General features: G+C 38.4%; 1 protein-coding gene across 3 annotated transcripts in view; it reads left to right on the forward strand.

Moving 5' to 3' along the window:
* The window catches only part of csmd1a (CUB and Sushi multiple domains 1a), a 313,221-nt gene that overhangs the window by 213,789 nt on the left and 73,677 nt on the right, over positions 1-25,755 (forward strand). For all 3 annotated transcript variants that reach the window (XM_056760343.1, XM_056760344.1, XM_056760345.1), the window contains exons 29-34: positions 134-321; positions 6,393-6,587; positions 18,445-18,561; positions 20,369-20,482; positions 22,373-22,468; positions 25,426-25,629. In XM_056760343.1, coding sequence (XP_056616321.1) covers positions 134-321; positions 6,393-6,587; positions 18,445-18,561; positions 20,369-20,482; positions 22,373-22,468; positions 25,426-25,629 — 914 coding nt within the window. The remainder of the gene's footprint in view (positions 1-133; positions 322-6,392; positions 6,588-18,444; positions 18,562-20,368; positions 20,483-22,372; positions 22,469-25,425; positions 25,630-25,755) is intronic.

A 25,755-nucleotide genomic window follows, 5' to 3' on the forward strand; every position in this document is an offset into this window, starting at 1 on the left:
GAAATACAATAAAATCAAACCATAGGCAGACAACTAACCAACTGTAATGCCATGTTCAACCTTTTGAGTTCTTGTACATTGACTTTATGAAATCCCAAACAATGGTCAACCCCCTCCTTCATTTGTTGTGCAGTTTTAATATGGAGCCCAGTTATGACTTCCTTCACATCTATGAGGGCGAGGACTCCAACGGGCCTCTGATCATCAGTTTGCAGGGAAACCAGGTGCCCGATCGCATTGAGAGCAGCGGAAACACCTTGTTCCTGGCCTTCCGCAGCGATGCCTCACTGGGGATGTCTGGTTTCGCCATTGAATATAAAGGCAAGTGTCACCTCGCACATGCACGACTCGCACCTTTCAGGGTTGGCCATGGTAAACGAGTCAATGACAGCGACAGGGTCAGTGGTCACTCGCACCTTGCTCTCCAGGATGAATCTCATGCACTCTATTTATAATAGTACCGTAGTATTTCTTGTATTGGTTGTATTGTTGATCCTGAAATCAGCGTCACACATCTTCCGATGGCTGTAAAAGCTCGATAGATATGCTTATTATGAGAAAGTGCTGGTATAAAGGTTTGCTTTCCACCTAAATGAGTCAGAGGATATTTCAGTGTGGACTGTAAGGGCTGCTGGAGCGTCTGTATTATCTCAGAACTGTATGCCATTATCTTTATCAGGCCAATGCTTGAAGTTGAGCGGCTCTTTTTTAACTTTGGTTAGAACTAGTCAATAGTGTAATACCCATAAACCGCAAACCCTTATGACCTGCTACGGTTTCCACCGGAGTCTTGCAACAGTTTCTGTCTTTATATCTCTCTTCACACAGCCGGGAGATCCACATAGAGTAAAAACATTACATGACCTTTTACCTATTTATGTTCATTTAAAATACTGACAGATAGTTCATATAGATTTAGATTTCTTAAGTGTGTGTATTTAAGCTGAGTAGAAATCTCAGAACCCGGACGAAAACTACAGCATGATTCCATTCAGTTGTAATGTTTCAGACTCTGCTAGAGTGTCTGGCTTCATTTGTGACTTATTACTACATATAAAAGGCTGTGTGATTATTGCTTCTTCTACATGAATTCAAGCCTATAGTTGCAGATTCTAAAGCCATCGTCCGATCTGAAATGTATTAAAACACATAAGTCCCCTAAATGTGCCTGCATACTGTATATGATGTAAGTTATGTGGTCCTCCATCATTTCAGTAAGGTGTTTTTACAATTTCTGATATTTTGGGTATTTTATCAGTTATATTTGATGTATTCTACAATGTTACATTAACATGGGGTTGCCATCTTGATTGTTTTGGGTTGAATTGATCAATGTTGGAAGAACATATGTGCAATGCTAAATTGGCTTTTATAAGTTTATTCACTTGTTAGAGCATTTTCAACAGACTGGAAATGAAAAAAAAAACATGGTTCATAGAGAACTCTTAAAAATAATAATTTTTAAAAGGTTCCTCACAATGATGCCATAGAAGAAAGAAATAGTTCTTTAAAGAACCGTTGACTGAAAGGCTCTTTGTGGAACAAAAAAATGGTTCTTCTATGGCATCACTGGGAAGAACCTTTCATGAGTATAGAAAATAAGATGCGTTTAGTGTTTCAATTTTGCATGCATAAATGCATTATGACAATTCTACATGAATCTACAAAGATACAAAGTTTTCTATATTTCTAAAATAAACATATACTGTAAAAAAACATGAATCACTTCTGCTCTCTACGCACACTTGCTAACAGCAGTTTGTGTATACGCCCTCGCATTCACGCATAAGATTCCTCATGCGTAACTTAAAATCATATGTGATGTCCAGATGTCAGATGTAATTGGGTTTATACACATTTGCAATTTGCTCAAATCGAGTAAAAAGTCTTCACAGTCTGATCTGATCTGTGCTGGATGTCTGTGCACAAAACAAATTTAGTTTACACTGAAAATGTATCCAGAAAGCTCCTAAATGGTATGGATTCAAATATTGTGCATCTCCTCAGTAATACTATTAACCTTTTCTCCGTGAATACCTGCTAATGTTCCCCACAGGGATGGCATGTTTCGCCAGTCTGCATTGTCCTAATGCTCTTTTAAAAAGGATGTGAGTTTGTAGCTCAGAAATGTCAAAGCATGCGACAATGACAATGCGTCGTCCTTAGCGTGCAATGCGCCTCCCTCAAATCATTCGTGCATGCTGCAGCTCTTTATGTGATGATAATGGTACAAAATGCACTTCATGAATTGTTGAATATTTTCATTGTAATTATTTTAATGGCAAGTCGGATTTCAACCTTTTGTCTTTGCTACACATAAATACCACATTAGTTTAAAAGCAGGCTCGCCATTGTATTTTAATGCTTTGCTAATCATATATTTACAATTTCCAACCTCTCACAATGCTAATTTTGAGAGATTCTGTACATAGCCATTGTATTATTGCTGTGTCTTCAGTTGACTGTGACTCAGAAATTAAAATTATCTTTATTTGAGCCCGTTTTTTCAGACCTTCAAGTCTGTGAAAGTTCAGAAATCTAATTTTGGTTGTGTGCTTGGGTTGGTTGTTTGCTTGGTTGGTTTGTTGATTGATTTCTGTATGACATCTCTGCTCAGGTCTTTGTGATAAACCTGATCATTTGGCACAGAGACAAAACCCAAAAAAGATTTATAAATAAGACTAAATATGCTATCATTTCAATTAGCTGCAAAAATGGTTCCTTCAAGAGTTCATTTAAACACAAATAACATCTATTCAGTATTTAGAAACATGCTCTGCAACACAATTTCTATTCTAGGACAGGAATATGTGCTTCAGTCTGTGGCTTTAATTAAAATGTGTCAAGGATGACAATGAAATGGAGTATTTTTCTCTCTATTGTTACATATTCTTTAAAATAGTTCTGTTTATTTATGCGCTCGCTGTGTTCCTTTATATTAAAACCTTCAATCTGCTATTGTTCATCACACCAGTAAGCACAATTATTATCATACTTACTAGGTGAACAAAAGAAACAGAATAATATTTCAGTCCAAAGGACTCGCATAGCTTGAGGAAGAACACTGTCTACTCTGAAATTATTTGGAGACCTGGACCTAAAAGCTACTTAAAATATTTAACTGTTATTAATTACATACAAAATGTGAATCGTAAAACTTCAAAGGCCTCAATGACGCTAACTTTGAACCTAGCATGCTGTTTTAGCATGTAACTGGCATGTTTTATCCTGTTGCTAGCATGTTTGAGCACATGTTGTAGCATGTTACAAGAATGGTTTACATAGTTTAGATTGATGCAAAAATGTTTTGGCATAATGCTGGCATGATTTTAGGGTGAGTTGGGTTTTTTCATGGTTGTTAGGTGTCAATACTAAAAACAGCTTGTTCCTGTTGTTCCTAACATGGTTAAGCTGGATGAGCATGCTGGTTTTAGAAGTTTTTTTTTTGCACTTTTTTAGCCAAAGTCAAACTAGTTTTAGCTGGTCAGGCTGAAACCCACCAGCTAAAACCAGCTAAACACCAGTCTGGCCACTAGCCTGGTCCTTGCTGGTTTAAAATGAAATTTGTTGGTTTAGGCTGGTCAAACTGGTCTTCAAAAAAACCCATCTAAAACTAACCTGCTTCACCAGATTAACCAGCTAAGGCTGGTTTTCTGTAGTAGGTGAGTCTAATGTAATTTTATTTATACATTTTTTAGTGTGACTCGAGTGTCAAAATATTTTTCGATGCGACTGTATCTTTTGAAAATGCATGTGAGGATAAGGGATTGTATCTCGAGGCAGAGCGGCACACCCCTGCTGCACTCCTAATCCCTCTGTTGTTGCTGAAATACAAGGGAGATTGTGTTGCACACTTGCAATTTCGCAGATAGAATCTTCCAACCTCCATCCCACTTTCTCGGGTCCCTAAAGCGCAGGCAGAGAGCTGTTAACTGTCAAGGTGTTTGGCAGCATCTCCATGCACCACCTCCGGATCTCTCTCCAACTGTCCTTCTCCCGGTGTCGGATGCCAGAAGGACAGAGTCGGTCTCTCGCCTCCCCGTCGTGCTCACCTGCCTTTCCCCCGGCGCTCGCTAACTCTAATGCATAAAGCCCCCAAGCCACGCTCTGCTCTCTCTTCACACTTACTGTCTCGCTCTTGTTTTTCCACTCTCACGCTGACTCTTATTCTAATGCTGTGCCAACGGCTGGCAGTGAACGCAAGATAAAGCCGGCTATGATTGTGCATCTGATTAGTTTTGTTAGGGGTCAGAGCTGGTTTAATTGAATTACAGTTGTGCCGGCTTAATATTTGGTTGCATGTTTGTTTAGAATGTGTGGGCCATTGGCTGCGATTGTGAACAGTTCTGTCAAGTGAAAATGAGATGTGGCACAGCATTGGTCCATGTGCTCTTGACACGTATGAAGTGCCACGCAGGTTACAACCAGAGGTATAAAAAGTACAAAAATATTATACTCAAAAACAAGTACTACTACTTTGATGAAATTGTACTTGAGAACAAGTAAAATTAACAGTCAAAAAATCTACTCAAGTAAAAGTAAAACGTTTGGGGGCAGGGCTCTACTGTTTTGTGCAACACCAACAATAGTCATCATAGTGCCTCATTTTATATATTAAAACAGGTTACAAGTGCACTGCAAAAAATAAAATAAGTCTTGTTTTGCAGAAATATCACAGAATCCTGTAGCTTAAATCAATTTACATTTTCTTCAGAAGCTAAATTAAGCATTTTAAAAACTTTAAGCCTTATTTTCTTAACAATACATTATCAATGGTACACATACTTTCAGTATTGAAACCACGTATAAATGTTTCCATGCAGGGTTCCATGTTTGTACAGAATGAGAGTAAATGTGATCATGCAACCTGGTCGTTACCATCGCAAAGTTTTGGCGTTGATCGCAGTGAACAAGATACATGAATCTCAAGATTTTAATCCATTTGAAAAGTATCTGCTATTTTTGTTCCAAGACTGGTTAAGTGAGGCAATTTGAAATATTGAATACTGAAACACAGACAGAGACGCTGTGTTTTGTTCATGTTCAGACCTTTGGAGTGCACTCTTGCGTTGTTGTCATGTTTACTTATTTTTAAGAGCTTCACATTTGTTGTTTAGTCTTTTCTCATGAAGCTGCATATACTGTACATGATATAGTTAGTAAAGTGAACAGTTGTGCGTATTGTTTTTTTTTACCTTAAAAAGCGTCTACTAAATGTAATTGTAATTAAATGTGTCGATCTGTAGGTTTATTTTGGGCTTGTCAATGTTTGCTGTTCTTTTCAACAATATGATTTGTCAACACGTCCATTTTCCCGGCAGTGCTGGTGAGGCTTTTCAAAACTCATGCAATAGCAAGCATATTTTCATGTGACTTTCTTGCCCCGCACTTACAGAAGAGAGAGACATATGATGCACGTTTAAATAGGTCATTAATGCAGAAGTTGTTCTGTTTGGTTACATACACTCTGCATAAAGGTGTTGCAGTTAAAACAGGATTAAACACACAAAATTACTATAATGCCTTTTACTAAACGGTCCAAACTTCTTATGAGTTACCAATTTAACAAGTGTACGAGCATTATTTAAACAAATATTAATGTCTTACGTCTACATTCTTGCACATTAGGATTTTTATAAGATGCTAGTTTGCACAGCGTCCATAATCCTGTCTTGAAGCTGAAATGATTGCTGAAATATGGCCAGGGGTTTACTTCATTGTCTTCAGCCGTCATAGTTTGATGGAGTTTCACCTTTAGGACAGGTGCAATATTTTAGTCATTTTCGATCGCGTTTATTTCCTTGCAATGTTGTCATTGTTTTTTTACTCAGTAACGGATGTGATTTTAAATATAACAAATCTTACTTAAGTACTAAAACCTACTCAATACAGTAACACAAGTTAACGTAATTCGTTATTTTCCACCTCTGGTTGCAACATGCTTCATTTGCCAGTTTTAGGAAAGAAGTCCCGCCTTTTAGTTGGAAGAACCAATCATCTTCTTTTGCTCCAGGACACACAGAGACAATTAAATGGACCAGTCTGAAAATAAACTCTCTTCTTTGATCATAGTTAATAAAAAAGACTGTATTTATGATGTCATCATTGTCATTTGTTGGATTGTTACGTTTTTAAAGCTTGGTCTCAATTATATTGTTTTGTAGTATTTTTGCAATATGGCGGCTTTGTGGACTTGTCCTTTCAGATGTTTTAAAAAAAGACAAAAAATAGTTAAACAAATGCAAATTTGTCAGTAAGCTTGCTTTATTAGTAATAAATCATAGCTGAACCCCTCATCGAGAAACTGGCTAATTGTTGTTTTTGAGTCAGACCAACATTCTGTTACTGATGACATAATATATTGTCCAACTGAATGATGTATTCTTTTACAGAAAAGCCACGAGAAGCCTGCTTTGACCCTGGAAACCTCATGAACGGGACTAGGCTGGGAATGGACTACAAGCTGGGATCGACCGTGACCTATCAGTGCGAGTCCGGTTACACCATTGCTGGCCCTCCCACTCTCATTTGCATTATTGGGAGTGATGGGAAACCTGTATGGGACAAACCTCTGCCTACATGTAAAGGTGAGACCTCAACAGTAGTCTTATATAGTTCCATATTTTGCTTGGCACTTCTTTTCACTTTATAACCCTGATTGTGCTTTTATGGGGCCGGAGTTTTAAATACAGAGTATTGATGCATGGTAATTTGATTAAGAGATTATTCGTCCGAAGACATTAGTAGCAGTCTCTGCAGAGACACTATTGCTTTTGTTGTTTGCAGTCTAGAGAGTTAATTGATTTAGGTCTTTGTTGCGTGCAAAGTTCTGCTCTGTCGCACTGCCAATACACTTCGTTATTAATCCGGCATCAGAAAAATGTCTGGCACCCTCATTGGCTTACTCAGAGAGAGATGGACGCTGACAGAAGCTCTGAAAAAGCAGCTCATAGGTCTTTGTCCCTCAGTGACAGATGAGAAAACGTGGGTGGTGACAAGTGCCACTCATCCACACATTTCCTGTCTACCTCAGACCTTTCTCATTCTAGCTTCACCCTATGCACACTCTGGTCTTCAGTTTCTTTTTTTAAACCTTCTGTGTTTTCGTTCATCCGTGTGGAATTGTAACGAAATATAAAAATGTGAATGGTTCCAGGTAGGGAAAAAGAAATGTAAAAAAGTTCACTCAAAAATGATATTCACAATATAATAGCAATGCATACAATGGCAATTGTTTGAGAAATAGATTTGAAGTGACGGTCCCCAGCTGTCTTTTTGTTATAATAACAAAGGTTATACGGACTACTGTTCGAAAAAGGGTGGCCAGGATGTTCTTCAAAGATTTACTTAAAATTGTATTTTAATTTAATTTGACATTGTTTCACAGTCAAGGTTTGGATCTACATAAGGATGAATGGGTGCACTTTATTTAATAGTGTGTGAATGTAAGGTTGATGTGATATGGATTAAGTTAAGGTTATTTTACCTATCCATTGTATTTGCCCAACAAAATGCTGGTAACTATGTTTTAAATATGGGTTGTTGTTAGGTTCAGGCCTGGTACCTAATAATTACATAGTTATTGTAAGTTCAAATTTGAAGGTCGTGTGAATTTGGTTATATTGTTTACATTTTAGGGCTGTGCATTAAACTTGTTAATTATAAATTACGCATTATGGAACATTAGTGCAATTAAACATTTTTACGCACCCATTCCCGTCCCAGACATAAGTAGGCCATCTTACGTTTCTACAGATAACTGGTGAAAAATATGATGCTGGCAACAACTTACTGCGTGATATAACACACAGAATACTGTCAGAAAGAACCTATGATATCTGTGTAGGGTTGGGCAATATATCTTACGATTCTTCTGCTCTCAGTTTCTCAATGACTCACGGTTAAATGCCGCCACATCCGAAAGAGGGTGCTCTTGCTCAGAAACTCTGAATATGCAAAACACAATAGGAACAATTAGTTCCAGGAAAGGCCTTTGGTTATAATGTATCGCTGTTCTTCAAACTTTTTCAGGTATTTTCATGATAATAAAGTTGATTTATGGTAATGATGATAGACGAGTGTTGCTCTTTCAAATACACATTATAAACTATCCAATCTCGTAGTGATTTTAGATTGAGCAGTACTTCCTACTGATCAAAGAGCAGTAGTTCACAGAAGAGCTGTGCATAAAACATCGAATCGATTTAGACATGTATAATAAGCGTGAATCGCAATATATATTGCCCAGCCCAATATCTGTGCAAAAATTACCCTAAATGAGCTTTTGTGTCATATTTATTATTTATGCAAACACACAACGGCAATATCATAGCATTGCTATTTTTGTTTTCCAGAAAACTAAGAGTGCATGTCATGTTGATTTTATACAACAGTTAATTAAATAAGTAATTTAGTTTAAGATGTATTTTATAGACAACATTGTCTGTTATCCTAGCTTTTCAATGAAAATATTACCCAGAAAGCCTCAGGAGAAGTGTTGCGCGTCTCTGAGGACTATCGCGTGGTTTCGTTTCTAAATTTCTTGAGAAAATCAAGTGGGTGAATCAATTAATCAATGGCTCATTCATAAAGAGTCATTTACTTCATTCCTGAACGAATTCAGTGAATTAATGAAATTTACCGCCAACAGTATTAAAATAAATAAAGTTAAACAATAACAATGCCAATAAATTGCTGGTAGTTTGCCCCTTCAAAATTTCATCTTATTTACATTTCACTTGAAGTACTATTTCTTTGAGGAAAATAATATTTCTTAAGAATTTTAGTACCCAAACTGATTTGGTCTTTAATTATAGTAATTTCCGGTCGCGAGCTAAAACAATCAGCTTCTGAAAGAAAATTGATTATGGATTAATTAATTGAACATCATGTAATTAATTAAATAAAACACGTAATCGCTTCACAGTCCTAGCACACGTCTTTCTAACAAATGTCTTTCTTATAGTGTGTTTATTTTAAATGAATTTGAACTACAGCATATACACACATTACATTAGGGCAGAGCAATATTGGAGAACAATGCGATAAACGATAAGTTGCTAAATAATTCGACATGCAATACACCACGTGAAAATGCTTTAATAATTTTAAACTATATCAAAATATATTTAGAAGCTTAAAAATGTACAACCAACATACACATTTCTCATTCTATCTAATTATTGATCCTCCTCTACACATCAAGTACAGTCACTCTGGTGTCTGAATCAACTTGAAACTATTTAACATAACTTTTGTATTTTTTTATTATTTAGTTATAACAAACTATAGTAATGTGCATATTTGCGATATTTCGCTAATATCAATAGATTGTGCAGCCCAACAGTACATTTGCTAAACTGCAGTCGCAAGTGATGTAATGTAATTGTCTAAGCTTTATCATGTGAAACAACAAAGACATTGTATGAGTGAGTCTACGTGTCCTGCAGGTTCTGACCAATGATGAGTTGGGGGTGTTCTACAGTACACGTTTCTTTGAAAAATTGCTGAAGGGGGAAATTGTGAAAGGTGCCATTGTCTTGTTTGGGAAACGGGTTCAGATGGAGTTGTTATTTTTTCATTTAGTACCGATAGCGGGACAGAAATTTCACCTTTAAGAAATATCAATAATTCATCATCCGGCGTCAATCTGGTTGATGAATTCATCAATCTGTGCCAATTTATAAAGGTGAACTATGTAATTGCACTACTGTAGTTGCACCAAACTGAAACACTCACAAAAAAACAAGTTTAAAATACATCTAACATGTTCTGGACAAACGGATAGTCCAGTACCTTCTCTGTTTGAGTTTTTTTTGATGATGTTATGTGCAGAGCAGTCTGACAGAAAAAGATTGCGTTTCATTTAACGCTGCAAGCAATGCAGAAATGACACACTTGACTTTTAAGTAGTTCCTAGTGTTTCAGTGTTAATGTGAGACCACATGATGGAAAACGCTTGATCTGGCCAGCTGTGCACTTTTCAAACCCAGCATGTTGAAGAACAACACCATGTTAGAGATAAGAGCATGCAGCGTTTAGCATTTGAACATCATTGACCCTAATCTGAAGGTCAAATGAGGGCTTCTCACACCTAAGTAGAGGCCTTTGATTATTTAACCTCCTTTGATAGAGATGGAATACTGTGGTTGCCCTTTGCGAGACATCCTCATTTCTGCACTCCAGGAACATTTTGTTTGTCCTCATTGATGGAATTTCCCGCACGTTGCTTCATCCATCTTTATGCATGAGCTGTTACCGTGGGGTAGAGACGTATACAGGTCAATGTTGAGCTAACATAATCATCTGATTGTGTCATGAGAGATGCTTTATTTGATGGTAATCAGACGTATGGAGTGCAGGCAGACCCATGTTCACACAATCCATTAGCTTTTCGCCCCCCTCCCTCGCTCCGCGATTAGTCAAGTGAGTATGTCTAGCACAGACATCTGAAGCCTACAGAGGTGGTGCTCGGTCGATACCACCCGCTGTAAATAATTGGAGTGGGGTTAAATATATTTTTTTTTAACTCGGTGTTGAAATTTAACCACTGTCATTGGCCGATGACCTTGCAACATCCTAGAAACCACCTTGAAACAACTGCACGCCAACCTTCAGAACGTGACCGTTTGGTAACACCCTAGCAAAACCTTAGCAACCCCCTCCAAGAATACTGCAGGAATCCATCTAGCACACCCTAGCAACCACATATCTGCCTAGCAACCACTCAAGACAACTTCATCAACCACCGAGCACGGCACACATTCCTTCAGACTTGAAATCCTTCTTCAAACTGCCAAAGTTTTCAAACCAAACAAGGCTTACATAACCTTCAGACTTGAAACTAACCTTCTAACCATTTCAAACTTTCAGACAAGGCTTTGTCTCCTTGATAAGCTTAAATTTTCTTTTCTTCTGGCTGGAGTCCAACTAGTTCACTTGGTCGAGCAGATCGAACATTCACGACAGTCTCAGCGTTTTATCTTTGTTTATGCGTATCTCAGTATTGGCTTGGTCACACGTCGGCTTTACAAAGATGTTTCGCAGCATTCCTAGAATATCGATTTGAAGATGACAGCATGTGGAGGTTAATCCTTTTAGCCGTCCTCAGTCAGAGCTCTTTAATGGAGAGGTGTGAGTCTGGAAAAGCCAGACGAGATGCTGTAAGCCATTCGCCGTGCTTTTATTCACTGCCATTACAGCGTCCGTTTAGCAATACCCAGTGCTTAAAGGACAAAAGCTAATGAGATGAATGGCTTCCGGGTACTTATGACCTTTTAGTAGAGGCGTCCACTCTCAAACTTCCCGCCAAAGTTTGAGTGAGGGCGGCAGCAGAGCGAGCGCAGCATCCAGGTTTTGTTTTAAGGGGCGGGCTGCAGACACGAAAAACGTGTAGACAAAGCAAAGGAGATGTGAAGCAAATGTTGCCGTTTCACGGCCCATTTCATCATATTGTCTGTCACTTCAGTTTATTTCTAGTCTCGGGAATCTGTTATTTATGTCACCTTCAGCAAGGAGAGGCATAGCGACGGCACATTTATCCGGCGTGTCGACCTCCAGTGCTTCACAATGCACGTAATGCGCAAACTATATCTGATATACAGGATCCTCAGGCCAGGATAATTACTTTAACAAGATCATTTGAGAGTTAATGGGGTGTGAAGTCGTATGAACAGACGCACGCGTGTGATGCACATGTGCCGTGGCGCAGACACATGACAGTCATAAGCGGGCCCACGCAGAGAATATGAAAAGAAGATTAAAAACGAATGAGAAATGATTGTAATGCGCAAAATGGCGACGGTATGAAAGTCCTTTCACAGAGGAAAGTTACATTACTAAGAAGTTGCTATTTTATTATAGTTAGTCCCATAAGAAACACAAATAGAAACAAATGATGCAATTGTTAAAATAGATGAAGAGTACAGAGGTGTATTATGAATGTAGATTGTGGAGGTAAAGTAATATACAATCCTACCAAAAATAAAGATGACATCTATTTTGTGAACAGAAGACTTTGTCAAAATGACGTAAATAAATTGCTTGCATTGCCATCTATTTCTGACATTGTATGGACTTCAAAGCTTTATAATCGTAACAAAGGATATCCTTGAATGTGGGTACACACAAATCTTACACAGCAAACCTCACAATAATGTTAAATTCTTTATCTCGCCAAAACATATCTACAGTATCTCATTGGAGAGCATGACAGCTCCATTGTCTTCCTTAAAGTTAAATGGTCGGCATCAGAACATTCAATCCCTCACTGTAAATGAATGACTTCCGGTCACCTTGCAAATCGCTGAATATGTGAATGCATTCAAGGCCACGATGAAAAAAGGGAACGTTTTTTCTTTGCGTTTTTTTTAAGTTTCAAGTACACATGACAACGTTATCAAAACTTTCTGCATTTACACGGATCCAGGAAAACTGATCAAAACGCTGTAGTATGCACATCAGGCCACATGCAATGTTATAAGCCAAAAGTGCTTTTTAATACCGTAGGTCGACGTATATGTGTGTTTAAAGTCTGCGAATGTAAGTAGTGTGTCTCTGCTGGCCTTATTGGTGCAGCAAATCCACATTTTGCTGAGGAAACGGTAATACATGGTCGAGCGGCGAGAGCTCACAGTAGGGGAAGCCCCCATATTGTTTTGGCTATAGAGGGTAAACATTCACGTCACTTTCACAGGTTAACATGCCGGGACACGCCCCCTAGAGTGCCAGGACACGTTCCCCTGAATGGTAAAACACACAGCAAAATGGCTGAGGAGAATAGGAGAAACAAAGAAACCGGGACTAAAAGAAGCAATGCTTATCTGAAATTACAAGCAGCTGGACTCGACGGTGATCCTTACGACTTCCCTATGACTTACAAAGGAATCAGGTGTTCCTGGACACTGAAATGTTGTGCGGAATTGCATTTCACTCTTATCGTGTTTTTCAACCAATGAGGGCGCCTGCGTGCTGGCATAGTAAAGTGACGACACGTCTACACCCTCTATACTCGCGCGACCGACCGCGTATTACGCATGCGCGTGATGTCATCGGAAAGTTACGTCTTGCAGTTTACATGGAAACGAAAAAGGCGATGTTTTCAAAAAGTTGCACTTTGAGACCAGTCTTCAAAATTTCCTTTTTTAGTCCCTCAAAACGTAGTTTCCATCTCCATGAACAGCCATGACGCATACATTTTTTGCATTTTCTGTTGAAGATGATCTTGTGTAAACGGCCCCTAAATCCATCCATTTTGTATGATAATGCACATTTCAAACCCATTCTAGTTCATTACACAGATTTTCATGCAGAAAGTGATGGTCTGTAGATTCCTTGGACACAAAGAATGTGAAGTTCTGAATCTGAATATACAGTATATGTTTATGTTTCTGTCTGTCAGTCATTTGGTGTCTCTGAGTGAAGGTAGACGGACAGCTTTATAGCGGATATGCAGATCAGGATGAGCAGGACTGAGAAGACTCTGTTTGAATGTTAAAGTCCTCTCTCCCAGCAGCAGCATGCATGGAAACAGCATCTATATGCATCCGCCACACACATCAGCTTTCAGGTTAAATGTCACAGTTACATGTTATTAATAGGCCAGGTCTAAACAAAAGCATTGACTTTAATGTTGTTAGCAATGACTTTGTGAGAAAACAGCACAGCCATGTCTTTGAAAAATCGGTGACGGGTACGCAGTGACCACTTTTTTAAGCGCTTGTAATTTTCTCACCGCTATTTGGGATACCAGCGCTACCCCTGAGGCACGTCCCCAAGCTATTGGACAAAACTTATTAGAAAGAGGTGAGATCCCTTTGAATAATAAAGGATTTTCCGCTCTTTCTTTCTTTATTTCTCTCACCCAAACAGATCTTTTATTCGTTTCCATAGTAACTAAAAGACCGTTGAATGAGGAGTCTTCCACGGCTGGGTGTGGGGGAATGACAGCGTGGTGGGATGGCGCCTCTCAGAGGCCGTCAGGAGACACGGCTGCTTCTGTTCAAGAGAAACCCAAATCCCTCTGTGTGTCTCCTCACGGATGCGTGTTTATCGCACGGCTGTGCACGAGTGCGGTCGGGTTGGTCAGGTGGCAGGCACAGCTGTCGTTTCTGTGAATATGTGAGGCAGGAACACACGGGCCGCTGTGGTTAGTCACGCATTCAGTCTGAGAACAACAAAAAACTGCTAACTGCGGCTAATGAGCTGCCGTCTTAGACAAGATACAGTTATTCTGCAGTGACCTGTTCTCATGTGGGATAATGTGAGAGTTTTGATGTCTTATGATCTTTCGACACAGTCACATTTGCTCTCCGAGAGAAGCGTTTCATGAATACAAAATGGGAGACCTAAAAATATAAATGGCTGAATTGTATGTTAACCTCAAGGTTTTTTCCTCTTTCATTTACATTCAAGACCATCTATAGAGATATTGGTTTGTTCTTGACAAACATTGTTGGCTCATCTTGATATAATTCCACCAAAATTGCCATTTACACTGAAAATCCATCTTTTGAAATGGCTGAATCAAATAATGCTAGTCTTAGTCTTCAAGAAAATCATTCATCAAAAAGAAAAACAAACCTCATGCCTGTTGTTATCTCGTTTAATAGAACACAAAGCGTCACGAAACCTCCTCTTTCTGTTACATTCTACCTCACTATCGTTTTTGAAAGGTGCAATCAAAATGGGTGTGAACGCTGTGAGAAAAAGAGCCGTTAAAAACCAACAAAGGTTCCCGCATGGGATACGGGCGATCCAATCACAAGGCACTGCCCTGAATAATTAGAAGAAATGTCTTCTGATTGCTCAAGAAAACACAGTCTTGTGAATAATAATGAGACACCGATGCGTCATCGATGTTCTATAGTACATCGCCACGTCACATCTTTGACGTTGGCTAGATGAGGATTTTAAACCCGGAAGGCAAAAATAGTGCTTGGGTTTCGGAGAGGGGTCTAGCTGCAGCCGATGGAGTATTTTTTTTCTTTTAATGCAGAACTTACATGTTTACATACATACAGTGGAGCTCCACTCTCGAACAGGAAATACGTCAACTCCACTCAATAATAAAGAAGGGTGCAAAATGGCGTTGCCGAGCTCTCGGAAGTTCGAACTTTAACTCTTTTATCTCAGCATCCTTACATTACTTGCAGACTGACGCGGTCTTAACGTTTAATTCAAGCTCAACACATTTGGCTTCCTTGAAATAACGCAGAAAGGATGAAGAAACATGATGGATTTATAAATTTTTGACAATCAATATTCATGTCTCGGCATGTTACCTGATGTTGCATGAATTTCTTTAAAATAGATTTTTAGCGATTTTTAATACAATCCACCGAAGTACTGAAAACCCTTATGTAACACACATCTGTGCCGTAGGTGGCGATATACACCTAAACATGTTGGTTTGCAACCCGCCATTAAAAGAAAAGAAGAAGACCGAGAAGAGTTGCGTTGATCGTCATTTAATGTTACTTGCAGTTGATGTGTTCTGTAAATATAGTTTGTGTTTTTTACTCAAAACAATTAAACTTAATTTGTGGAATTTATTCAACATTTTACTGTGGTTGTTATTTTGCATTAAATATAAAATTCCTAATTTTCTTTTTTTACATTTATTTGATGTCTCATTTATAGTTCACTGCTAACTATAAATAATGTTAACGTTCTTAATACAAACCTGGAAGATAATGTCTTCATTACTCATACACAGTACTCGTTTACAAATGGTACTTGTTTGGTTTACCAAAATATATATGTATATATATTCACACATTTGGGTATTTATTCTCGTGCTAGACATTACAAGGTTCTGGCATTACACTGAGCTCAAAACAACAGTTTAACATAACAGTTACTAACAATGAGTCATCCAAAACTTCAGAACTGTACACTTGATCGTTTTTATTTTATTATTTTTTATGACTAATACTGTTGTCATAAACCAAGTTCCAGACGTAGTCACCCACCTTCCCTGTGCTACAGAAATGTCTAGAATTTTCTGACATTGTTCAATATTTTCTTGAGCTAAATATTAATCAAAACATTGATGCTATATGAAAATAAATATTACCCCAATAGTAAGCACCACATAATTGTACAAGAACTATAAAAGGTTGGGCGAAGCAACAATTTGTTAAACTGTGTTATTAGACATATTACATTAAAATGCTTGCTATTAAATATAGAATATATCATATTTGATGCTATATCTTATTTGGAACAACATAACGCATCAAGAAATTTGTGAATAAACGCTGATTAAAATCAAGATTCAATCAAGACATAAATAAAACCACAGTGTTTCCTTGCAAATATATCGAAAAATGAAAATACTTTGTGTCTCTGTGTGAAATAGTACATTTCCAAATGCAAATCTCCCAACAAAAAGCACAGTGTGTGAGTGTGAGTATGCCCACTTGCATACAAACATGCACAACTGTGCGTACGTGTGTGCGTGTATAGCTCTAGACAGGCTCCTCATGGCGAACGTGAGTCGAAGGTGATGTGATCAAAGCTACAGGAACGAGTTTGATATGCAGAAACTGAGAGCCTCAGCTGCATTCTGACACCAGCTTCTCATGATCTCACAGAGGCATTCTGAGGCAGATGAAGCAACAGACCTGTGGGTGCCAGAGCCTAGAGGCTTTAGCATGGGACTGATGTGCGAGGAATCTCAATTGAAGATCATTGTTGCCGAGACCTGAGGGATGAAAGCAGTACAGCCGGAGCCCGGAGATCACAGGTGGCGCGGACTGGGATTTTGGAAGGCCAGGTTACTCGTTGGCATGGGTATAAAGACGCTACGAGCAGGGTTAGATCAGGGTTTAGGTACACGCAGTACTTGATGATTTTTAACCTTGTGCTGTCTAAAGTTCACCACAGTTGATAGTTCTCTAGGTCAGCATGATGCAATGCATAAGGCAGTACTCACACTAATTCAAGGTTCCTTTCAAATACATATTTTTTATATAGAAATTAACATATATCAAAACTATTCCATATACATGCAAGTTCAGGCTTGTTTACGTCAACATTGTAACATGTCAAGTGGCCTGTGATCACAGGTGGTCCATTGTTGGCAAGGTCATACACTCTAGTCCAGGTGTGACATAAGCCTTGACATTGATAAATATCTCCACAAATACTCGTGAATTTGTTGACCGTCTTAACCTCATATTTTTACACTTGGCACCATCGATAATCCGTTCGGTGACCTTCACGCTAGATTTTCAGCAGTTTTTTCTTTCATGCACAGTCAAACAGCTAAGCGTTTAGCTTCCACCCATTACGATCATGATAAAGAGATAACACACGCCAATGCACCAGCACACGGATGATTTATAGTCCTCACTTTCTGTTCCTCCTCAATACTCCCTCCTCGCGGTCACGGACGGATTACAGATCAGTTTTACAGAGAAACCCGTCAGAGGCTCGAGCAATAGCCACTCCTTACAGATGTCATGATGTGTTAATGCCGGATATTTTAACGGCGCTACCATAAAACTGACCGATACAATCAATGTCTATCCCAACCAAATTAACCCAAGCTTGTATAAAGGTATGTACATTTTCCAATATTGTGTTATTGACGTTGCTGTTCTCATAATTGTTTGGGAGTTAAGTGAACTGCTTGGCACAGGATGTTGTGATCTGGTGTCTTAGCGAATACAGATCAACACAATTTCCACAAACCCGCTGGGCCTGAACTGTGATTACACTCAAATAGTAAGGTAGTTCACGGTCACTTTAAATGCCCAGATCCAGCCTAATGTGCTAGGAAGTCATACATTTTTGGATGAGGTTGCTAATTTATATGAATTTGGAAGCCGTGAATCGTTTAAAAGCTTGACTATTAAAATGCAATAATGAAGTTCCTGCCTCCACATTCTACAAAACCTTTCACTTTCATTGCCTGAACACGAAACTCTTTAACGCAAAACACTTTAAACCCCAAAACATAAATTGTGAATCATATCATATTTTAGTCCGAGAGCCTTCATAGCATGGAATAAATCAGCATCTGGCGCCCAACACGACGGGACCCTGATGACTAAACATCCAGCGACTTAACCACATAGTCGCATCGTAAAATGTCACTGATATTTATCAACCAGAGACTGGACTGCTGTCTTTCTACTATGATTTGTTTTGGTTTGTCACTGTTTGAAGTACAGTTCTCCTACATTCTGCTTCGTGACAGATTGACTCCAGGAAGCACAAAGGCAGTAGATTTATAAAATCCAACAAATCCCGTTGGAAAAATGAAATCGGTTGTACTTTTCTGTTCCGTTGTGTCCTCTTTGAAAATTTGGAGCGCTCTCCAATCTCTAGTCATCTCAGATGTAATACCCTCATGAAAATGACCTCATGCCCTAATGTCATATGGTCTGAAGAGTAAATATGAGCCTGTAGGGTTGATGCATGTTTGTGTCCTTTCAGCACCATGTGGTGGGCAGTACAGTGGATCAGAGGGGGTGGTTTTGTCCCCAAATTACCCCCTTAACTACACTACAGGCCAGACGTGCTCCTCCTACATTACAGTATCTGCAGAGTTTGGTGAGTAAATGAAGTATACCATATTTTAACCGTTCATTCAGTATGATTGGCGAGTAAGGGGCAAATCATTATTCGCGTCTTTTGAGCTCGCAAGTTCGTTATTTTAAATGTAGACACGGGGCAGCCACGCGCAAACAGCTAGCGACGCGCATACTGTGCGGCGTGAAGATTTTTGTATCGAGATGGAAATACTTCAACCTTACGCGAGCACCATGGGTCATTTGACCAGAGAAAGGAAGCAGCTAGTGTTTTCCACGCGATTTTAGATGTGAAATATTAATTGGGGTTTATAACACTGTAATTACTGTGTAGTTAACGCATATAAGCAGATACAAATATTATACTTTTAGATATTACCTTTAATACCCTCATTAAGGATATGATTTGTAATAGATTTTTACTAGTGGTTTCAATTTAAGATCAAATCAAATTAGATCAAATTCATAAATGTATATATACTATATTGTGATCATAATGGTTGCATTTGTTGTGGTTCCTCTCAATATAGTATTTCTATAAATATAGTTTTTAATTCAAAGAGAATGTGACGTTCCAAATTTTACATTTTAGTATATAAAAACATGAACCTAAAATTTAAATTATATTAAAATTACAAAATGACTGCATTATTTTTTATTTTAAAAGTGGCTGGTCATGTTTTTCATAGGTTTGGCAAGATTCACTTTATTATGCCAGACGAGTAGTTGAAACATTTTTAGGAGTGCCTCAGACTTAAATCCATTACAAATCCGTACAGGTCTTGCATAACAAGCAGCCTTTCCAAACCACATCTCTGAAAACCACGTATCTCCCCCCAGATCAAGACACTGCAGTGCAAGTAAACCTTCAACAAAAACTTTGCTGAATGACTGTTGACAGAAATATTAACAGAGCTACAAACATGAGCCTCAAGCTCTTCAATAGTGTTTGAGTTTAAAGCGAGGACTGCCAACCCATTACGGAGGAGATAATAGAGTCATCTCAGCGCCCTGTGTGACCTCACAGCTTAGCTGGCTCTCGTATCGGCACCTGACCCGCACAGCATGTCTCTGTGATTTCACCAGATTCTCGTCCCCTACCGTGTGAGCCATGTGTCGTTTTCTGGCAGGCCAACAAGTTTAATCACAGCTTCATAATGGTCTCAGGTCAGAGGGAATAGACCAGTCGTGACCAAACATGCATGTGGTGCATACATTATGACACACACACAGGAAGAACATGAATACAGTGTTGGTATTAGATAGTAATACTGGACTTCGATATACAGTAGATATACGTCTTGGATGCGCATTATCTTTATTTTTATTTTTAAAACCACAATAAAAGTAAAAACTACAAAACCGGGGGTATGAGTGTTGTGTATTGACCGAAAACCTAATTTTCCCTACACTATGAAACAGGACGACCTCTCTTTTATTGAGTATGCTTGTAACAGAAACATAACTGACTGTATATTACAAATATCACAGCATTTTTCGGATAACACTGTTGCAATCTATAAACACAGTTCTGCTTTATGGCTTTAGACTCATTTAAAAATTTTACGGCATGCTTTTTGTAATCAAATCCCTCTACTGTAGTAAATGTGATTCTGTACACCACTTTATCTGGAGGGGGCCGACGTGGCAAAGTAAAACATGTTTCTGTGCAGACAGCATGATATGAACACTTATAAAACCGTCATTCTGAGTTGAGCGTGTCAATGGGAATTTTATGTAACGTTTAGTCTTTAAACTCACCGGACTTCATCACCCCCCAGCAGTGGCTGCTAGTAACACGCTCGACACTTTTCATTTTGTCTCCTCAGTGGTGTTTGGGCAATTTGCCTATTTCCAGACAGCCATGAACGACTCCGTTGAGCTGTTTGATGGGCCCAATCACAATTCCAGGCTGCTGAGCTCACTGGCTGGCTCTCATTCCGGTAAGTAATAGCTTTACATTCCCCCCAGTTTGGTTGCTTTGAGTTTGCTTTGAAATTCACAACCCTTTAAAGAACTAAAGCAAGCTTCCCTGTTTGACTTTTGAAAAAGTAAAAAAGACTATGAAGTGCAGACAATTGAGCAGAGAACGAGGTCTCAAGTGAGGTTTATTGGTTTAAGTCTGAGGGGGAGAATTGGTTTTGGGAAACATTTGCTAATAGTTTTGTGTTTGCTTTTTATCGTTTCACTTTTCTACTGTATCCAGAGACAGTCAGTAAACCCACGGGCAAACTTTAGTCTTTTTTATTTTTAGTTAATTCAATTTCCACTAAATTTGTACAAAATATATAGTGAAGCCAAAAACAGTGGTAGACAACCAAGTCACACTGTAAGAAAAGGATTTTTAGGGTTTTTATATGTTTGTTGGTTTTGAGATCATTTATATCAACACAATCTCTTTGCAATTCATAACTATTTCATGAGGTGGCTAATTCATATCAATTTGTATGATCTCAATTGTACGTTTTAGTACAATCTGGTTTCATCACACTGATGGTTATGTTTAAAGGCTGGAGCCGGGCAATTCTAGCGTTATGGATGTGATATTTTCAGTAAAAACTTAAAATATAAATTCTCACAGAATGTGTTTATTAAGAACCTGATCTGTTTATGATGATCGAGTCAAGTTTTCTATTTTTAAAGAAAGAAAAATTCACACGTTATGAATGTGACAAAATAGGATGCACATTTTCAAGAGACGACATACTTTGTAGTATTTTTGTGAACTAGAATGTACAAACCAGAATTTAAATCATAATATTCACATTTCTATTCAATCAAATGTTTTTCATAATAAAAATGTGGTAGCAATTCACATTTGTCTAAAGGCAAGCCCTTTAACATGACTCCTAGTGTCCTCCACATGCACACAAAAAATGCACTTCAAGCATTTGAATGTTGTTGGGAATTTTAAAAGAGAAAGTGTGTGAAATTTTACTCTATTTCATGACAAGGAAGCCCAGCAACATTGTCATTATCCTGAAACCTGTGTCTGTGCTGTTTCCTTCTGGTTTGATATCATGCTATCAACAGTAACTCAAAGGCATTCAAACCAGTTTTAGGTGGCTAAAGTGTCCAAATACACGATTACATTGTGAAACTGAAATCTGTGGCCCTGGCTTGTTGTTTTGCTCTTTCAGACTCTGGTTATTCTTTAGGAAAAGACAATGTTATCCAAGCAGATTCCTGTTGAATTATTGCTGGTATTATCGAGTGAAGGGTAATAAAGTGGCCAGCGAAAGAAAATCACGGCTAATTCCATAGTATTTTCAGGATTGATGACGGCCATTGGACACAAACTGTTTGTATGGCATTTTTATGCTGTATATCTTCATGGTCGGCTGTACAACACTGTAATCCTTCGGGAAGTGCTGTAAATTCATATCATTTCTATCACAGCTTTTGAGCAATGGGCCAGAAACCCCGACAGGCCACTCAATTCACATTTAAAGTATTTAACACTACAGCCTCACAGTTAACATTTCTGTTGTCGTCTATATTAGTTTCCTACTCTGGAGATAACTTGGTAGAAGTCGTTGATTTTGCATCACAAACTTCATAGTTTTGCTCTTGGGTAAGTTTGTTTTGAGGTTTCTCTTTTATTTACCCACAAGCATGGCGAAGACAGCTGAAGTTTTTCATTCAGTATCCATCAGTTTTAGGCCCATTGTTGCTGACCTCCTCTCTCCTCGCCCGGAGGCTGATCGAAGTTATTAAGCCATTCGTCATGTACACTACCTTAAGACTACAGTTTGTTACAGCGCATTTGCTTTCACAAGCAACTCCGAGAGTCTTTGCGAGACTTTAACGTCAGCTGTGTTGTCTTATTTCAGGGGAAACGTTGCCCTTGGCCACCTCTAACCAAATCATGCTGAGGTTCAGCGCAAAAAACGGCCCGTCCGCCAAAGGTTTCCATTTTGTTTACCAAGGTAAGCGCATACACAACTTTCAATCAATATCGGGTCACCGTATGGAGTTGAGGTTGTGTTTTTAATCTTCAAATCCCAAACATTAAGCGCTTTTTAAGCTAGCCTTTGCTTTTGTCTTATATGTCAGAACTGCCAGTTTCCTCGACTGTAGGCACTTTAGTGAACTAATAAAAATGTAACACTTATAAAACTTTCTTTTCGCTCTCCTACTTGTCACTAGTTTATTTTCAGCAGTGGATAAGCATGCATGCATCACAGGAAACGTTTTCAAATTTATAAAATTGCATAATTGGCGCAAAATAACAGCTTGATTGAAAATGACTCTCTATGTGCCATTTACCAATAATACTTCTCAGTTTCCCTTTGAATTTTGCACAGATCGCATGTCTCATATTTGGTGAAAATGATGCACATAATAAAAATTGAAATAGTGATTATGATTATTCATAGTTTTAATAAAGTAAAACTTTACAATAAGGTTGTGTTTGTTAACATTAGTCTTAATCTTAGTCACTTTTATTGTCCCACTTAAGGTCAATTTGTTCTGCAGCATGGAGTCAACACACATCGAATACAAGGACAAATACACAGTAAATTCACAAAGAATAATAGATCACACTTCAGTATAGAGGGCAATTCTAGCTATTAACAAACCATTGACTATGACTTTTCCCCCAAATTACTCTTAAGTTGTTGTTTATTAATAGTTAGTAAGGTAATTGTTAGGTTTTGGTATTGGGTAGGGTTAGGGAAGTAGAGTATGGTCATGTAGAATATGTGCTTTATAAGTGCTAATAAACAGCCAATATTCCAATAATAGGCATGATAATAACAAGTAGTTAATAGTGACAATTGCCCCCTATTCTGAAGTGTTACCAAATAAAAGTATAAATGTATATACACATGTTAAAGTACCTTTTTCTATTTGCGTTGATCAAGCTTACACAAGGTACAAATAAGAATTTAAGTCTGTTGGTCTTGGTTACATGAACTCTACGTCCATAAGGAAGGGTTGGAAATGCATTATGGAGAGGATGAGAGCTATCCAATATAATGTTATTTGCTTTTTTAAGCACCTGCCAGTTATGCAAGTCAGACGGCCCCGTCATTTTCACACCCACTACTTTATTAAAGTTTAGTACTTTACTACTATTAGTTATTGAACATGAACTGTTGTATTAGCATTACCTAACATTACTAAAGATGGATAAATGCCAAAACTAGAGATGCAGCAATAATGAGCCCAATAATAGGTATCAGTCGATAAAAGCAACTTTGGGCTGGTGATGTTTCATCGCCATAGATCATCGGCTGTTTTAAAAGTATCCCAGAGCCAATAGTAAAAAAAAATGCAAAGAATTTGTGCTTTGTATATAGAAAATGTTATGACATATCACCAGTGTAATATTAATCAATATTAATAGTCACTATATGAATAACTAACATTTAGAAAGTGAAGAAATTTAAATTTATTCTTCAGAATCGGTATCTGCAGATATCACTCTGAATAATCGGCCATCATTATCGCTGGAGAAATATCAGTAAGGTTGAATCTCTAAAAAAATATTTTATTTATTTATATTATATAATTTTACTGTGCATTGCTATTCATGTTAGCTAATCCATTTAATAATGTTAACAAATGCAACCGAATTGTAAAGCGTTACTAAAGTAATAAATATTATAATAGATTTTTATGTTCTAATATAGTAAGCATACTATATTTAAAAGGCATTTAAACCCTTACCAAAATACATTAATAAAGGGATTTAATATGTTATTTTAATCAGTCATATAATTTGAATGATATCATCAAAAAAACACCAAGAATGAAAGCTGAAATCCATTTCAGGCATGGACTCGGAGGTTTGCAGTGAATTGATGATTTTAAAGTGTAGAGGCTGGCCTGCTGATCAGTATGCCTGAGCCCTCTTTCTGTGGGAAATAGCCTTTTATATTTCACACAGAGAAGTTAACAGCCACAATCACAATGTCATAACCAATACACAATAGAGTCAAATGAGGAAGAGGCTTGAATTTGATATAATTTGTAATGCATTTAGCTCTAAGTAAAGGCGAACGAAAGAATGATTTCTGAGCCGTTCTCATGGGTATTTTGAGGGTTGCCTCCTCGTGCGTTTTTACGATTTTTCCATTTCCTTTTTTTCTTGCTCTGTGAAAGTGCAGAAGGGCATGTTACGCCATTTGATTTCCATGGCATTTAACTGATTCATCCCTGATTCACCATATAGCAGCATGCTGCAGGTCGTGCCACGCATTTCCCCCTGTTTAAAAGATCTAATGAATGAAGTGTATGAATTATGCTTTTTAAGTCCCTTTATCAGCTGCCTTATGAAAAGATACAATAAAAATCTTTCATTGAGCAGCGCTGACCTCAGCAAGCCTGCTTATGTCTCTTTCTATCTCTCCTAACGGATTCTTAGCGCGCGGGTGTATGAGAAATGTTCTCTGACAGTTAGGACAGTTCATTTGGCTCATGGAGGCATCCATGTGATGTAGATGGTCCCACCAGCCTCTTCCTATACATCCACATCCGTCAGATGAAAGTTAAGGCACAAACAAAGGCAGAACCATGTTGCCCCAATATTCAAAAGAAAAAATAGCAAAGCCGAGTCTTCGCAAACACACAAGGATCATGAAGATGCGCATACAGACGGATGAGATACATTTTTTGTGTTTTCTGTAAAGAGAGTCCTAAATCACATTTCAACCAGGTAAAAAGTAAAAGGCTCACGGTGTTCTCTACACACACATCCAACGCAGACAAGGAAATCTCCTAATGCATTGCTACAAGCTCCATGAAAAAAACTGTCCGTGATGGTGGACAGCAGGGCAGCTCGCTAGGTTTTGGAGCAGAGCCATATTGTGCGTGTTCTCCAGGCACCATATGGCACATCTGTCCAGTTTTGATTAGAGATCTGTTTCCTTATCACCAGCCGTCCCACGTACCAGCGATACCCAATGCAGCTCCATTCCGGAGCCCAGATACGGCAGGCGGATCGGCTCGGAGTTCTCCGCTGGCTCCATTGTTCGCTTCGAGTGCAACCCAGGGTACCTTCTCCAGGGATCCAAAGCCATCAAGTGCCACGCCGTCCCTAATGCACTCGCACAATGGAATGACACCATCCCGAATTGTATAGGTGAGGAACTGTTTTTTTGGCCGCGGTAGGCGCAGGCATGTTTTATTCAGAGCTAAACAATTCAGCAATACGGACATTACGAATTCCATTTCACTTCTTAACAAGTGCCGTCATTCAAATGTGGAT

The sequence above is a fragment of the Triplophysa dalaica genome, chromosome 11 (genome assembly GCF_015846415.1).
Source record: "Triplophysa dalaica isolate WHDGS20190420 chromosome 11, ASM1584641v1, whole genome shotgun sequence".
Classification (NCBI taxonomy): domain Eukaryota; kingdom Metazoa; phylum Chordata; class Actinopteri; order Cypriniformes; family Nemacheilidae; genus Triplophysa; species Triplophysa dalaica.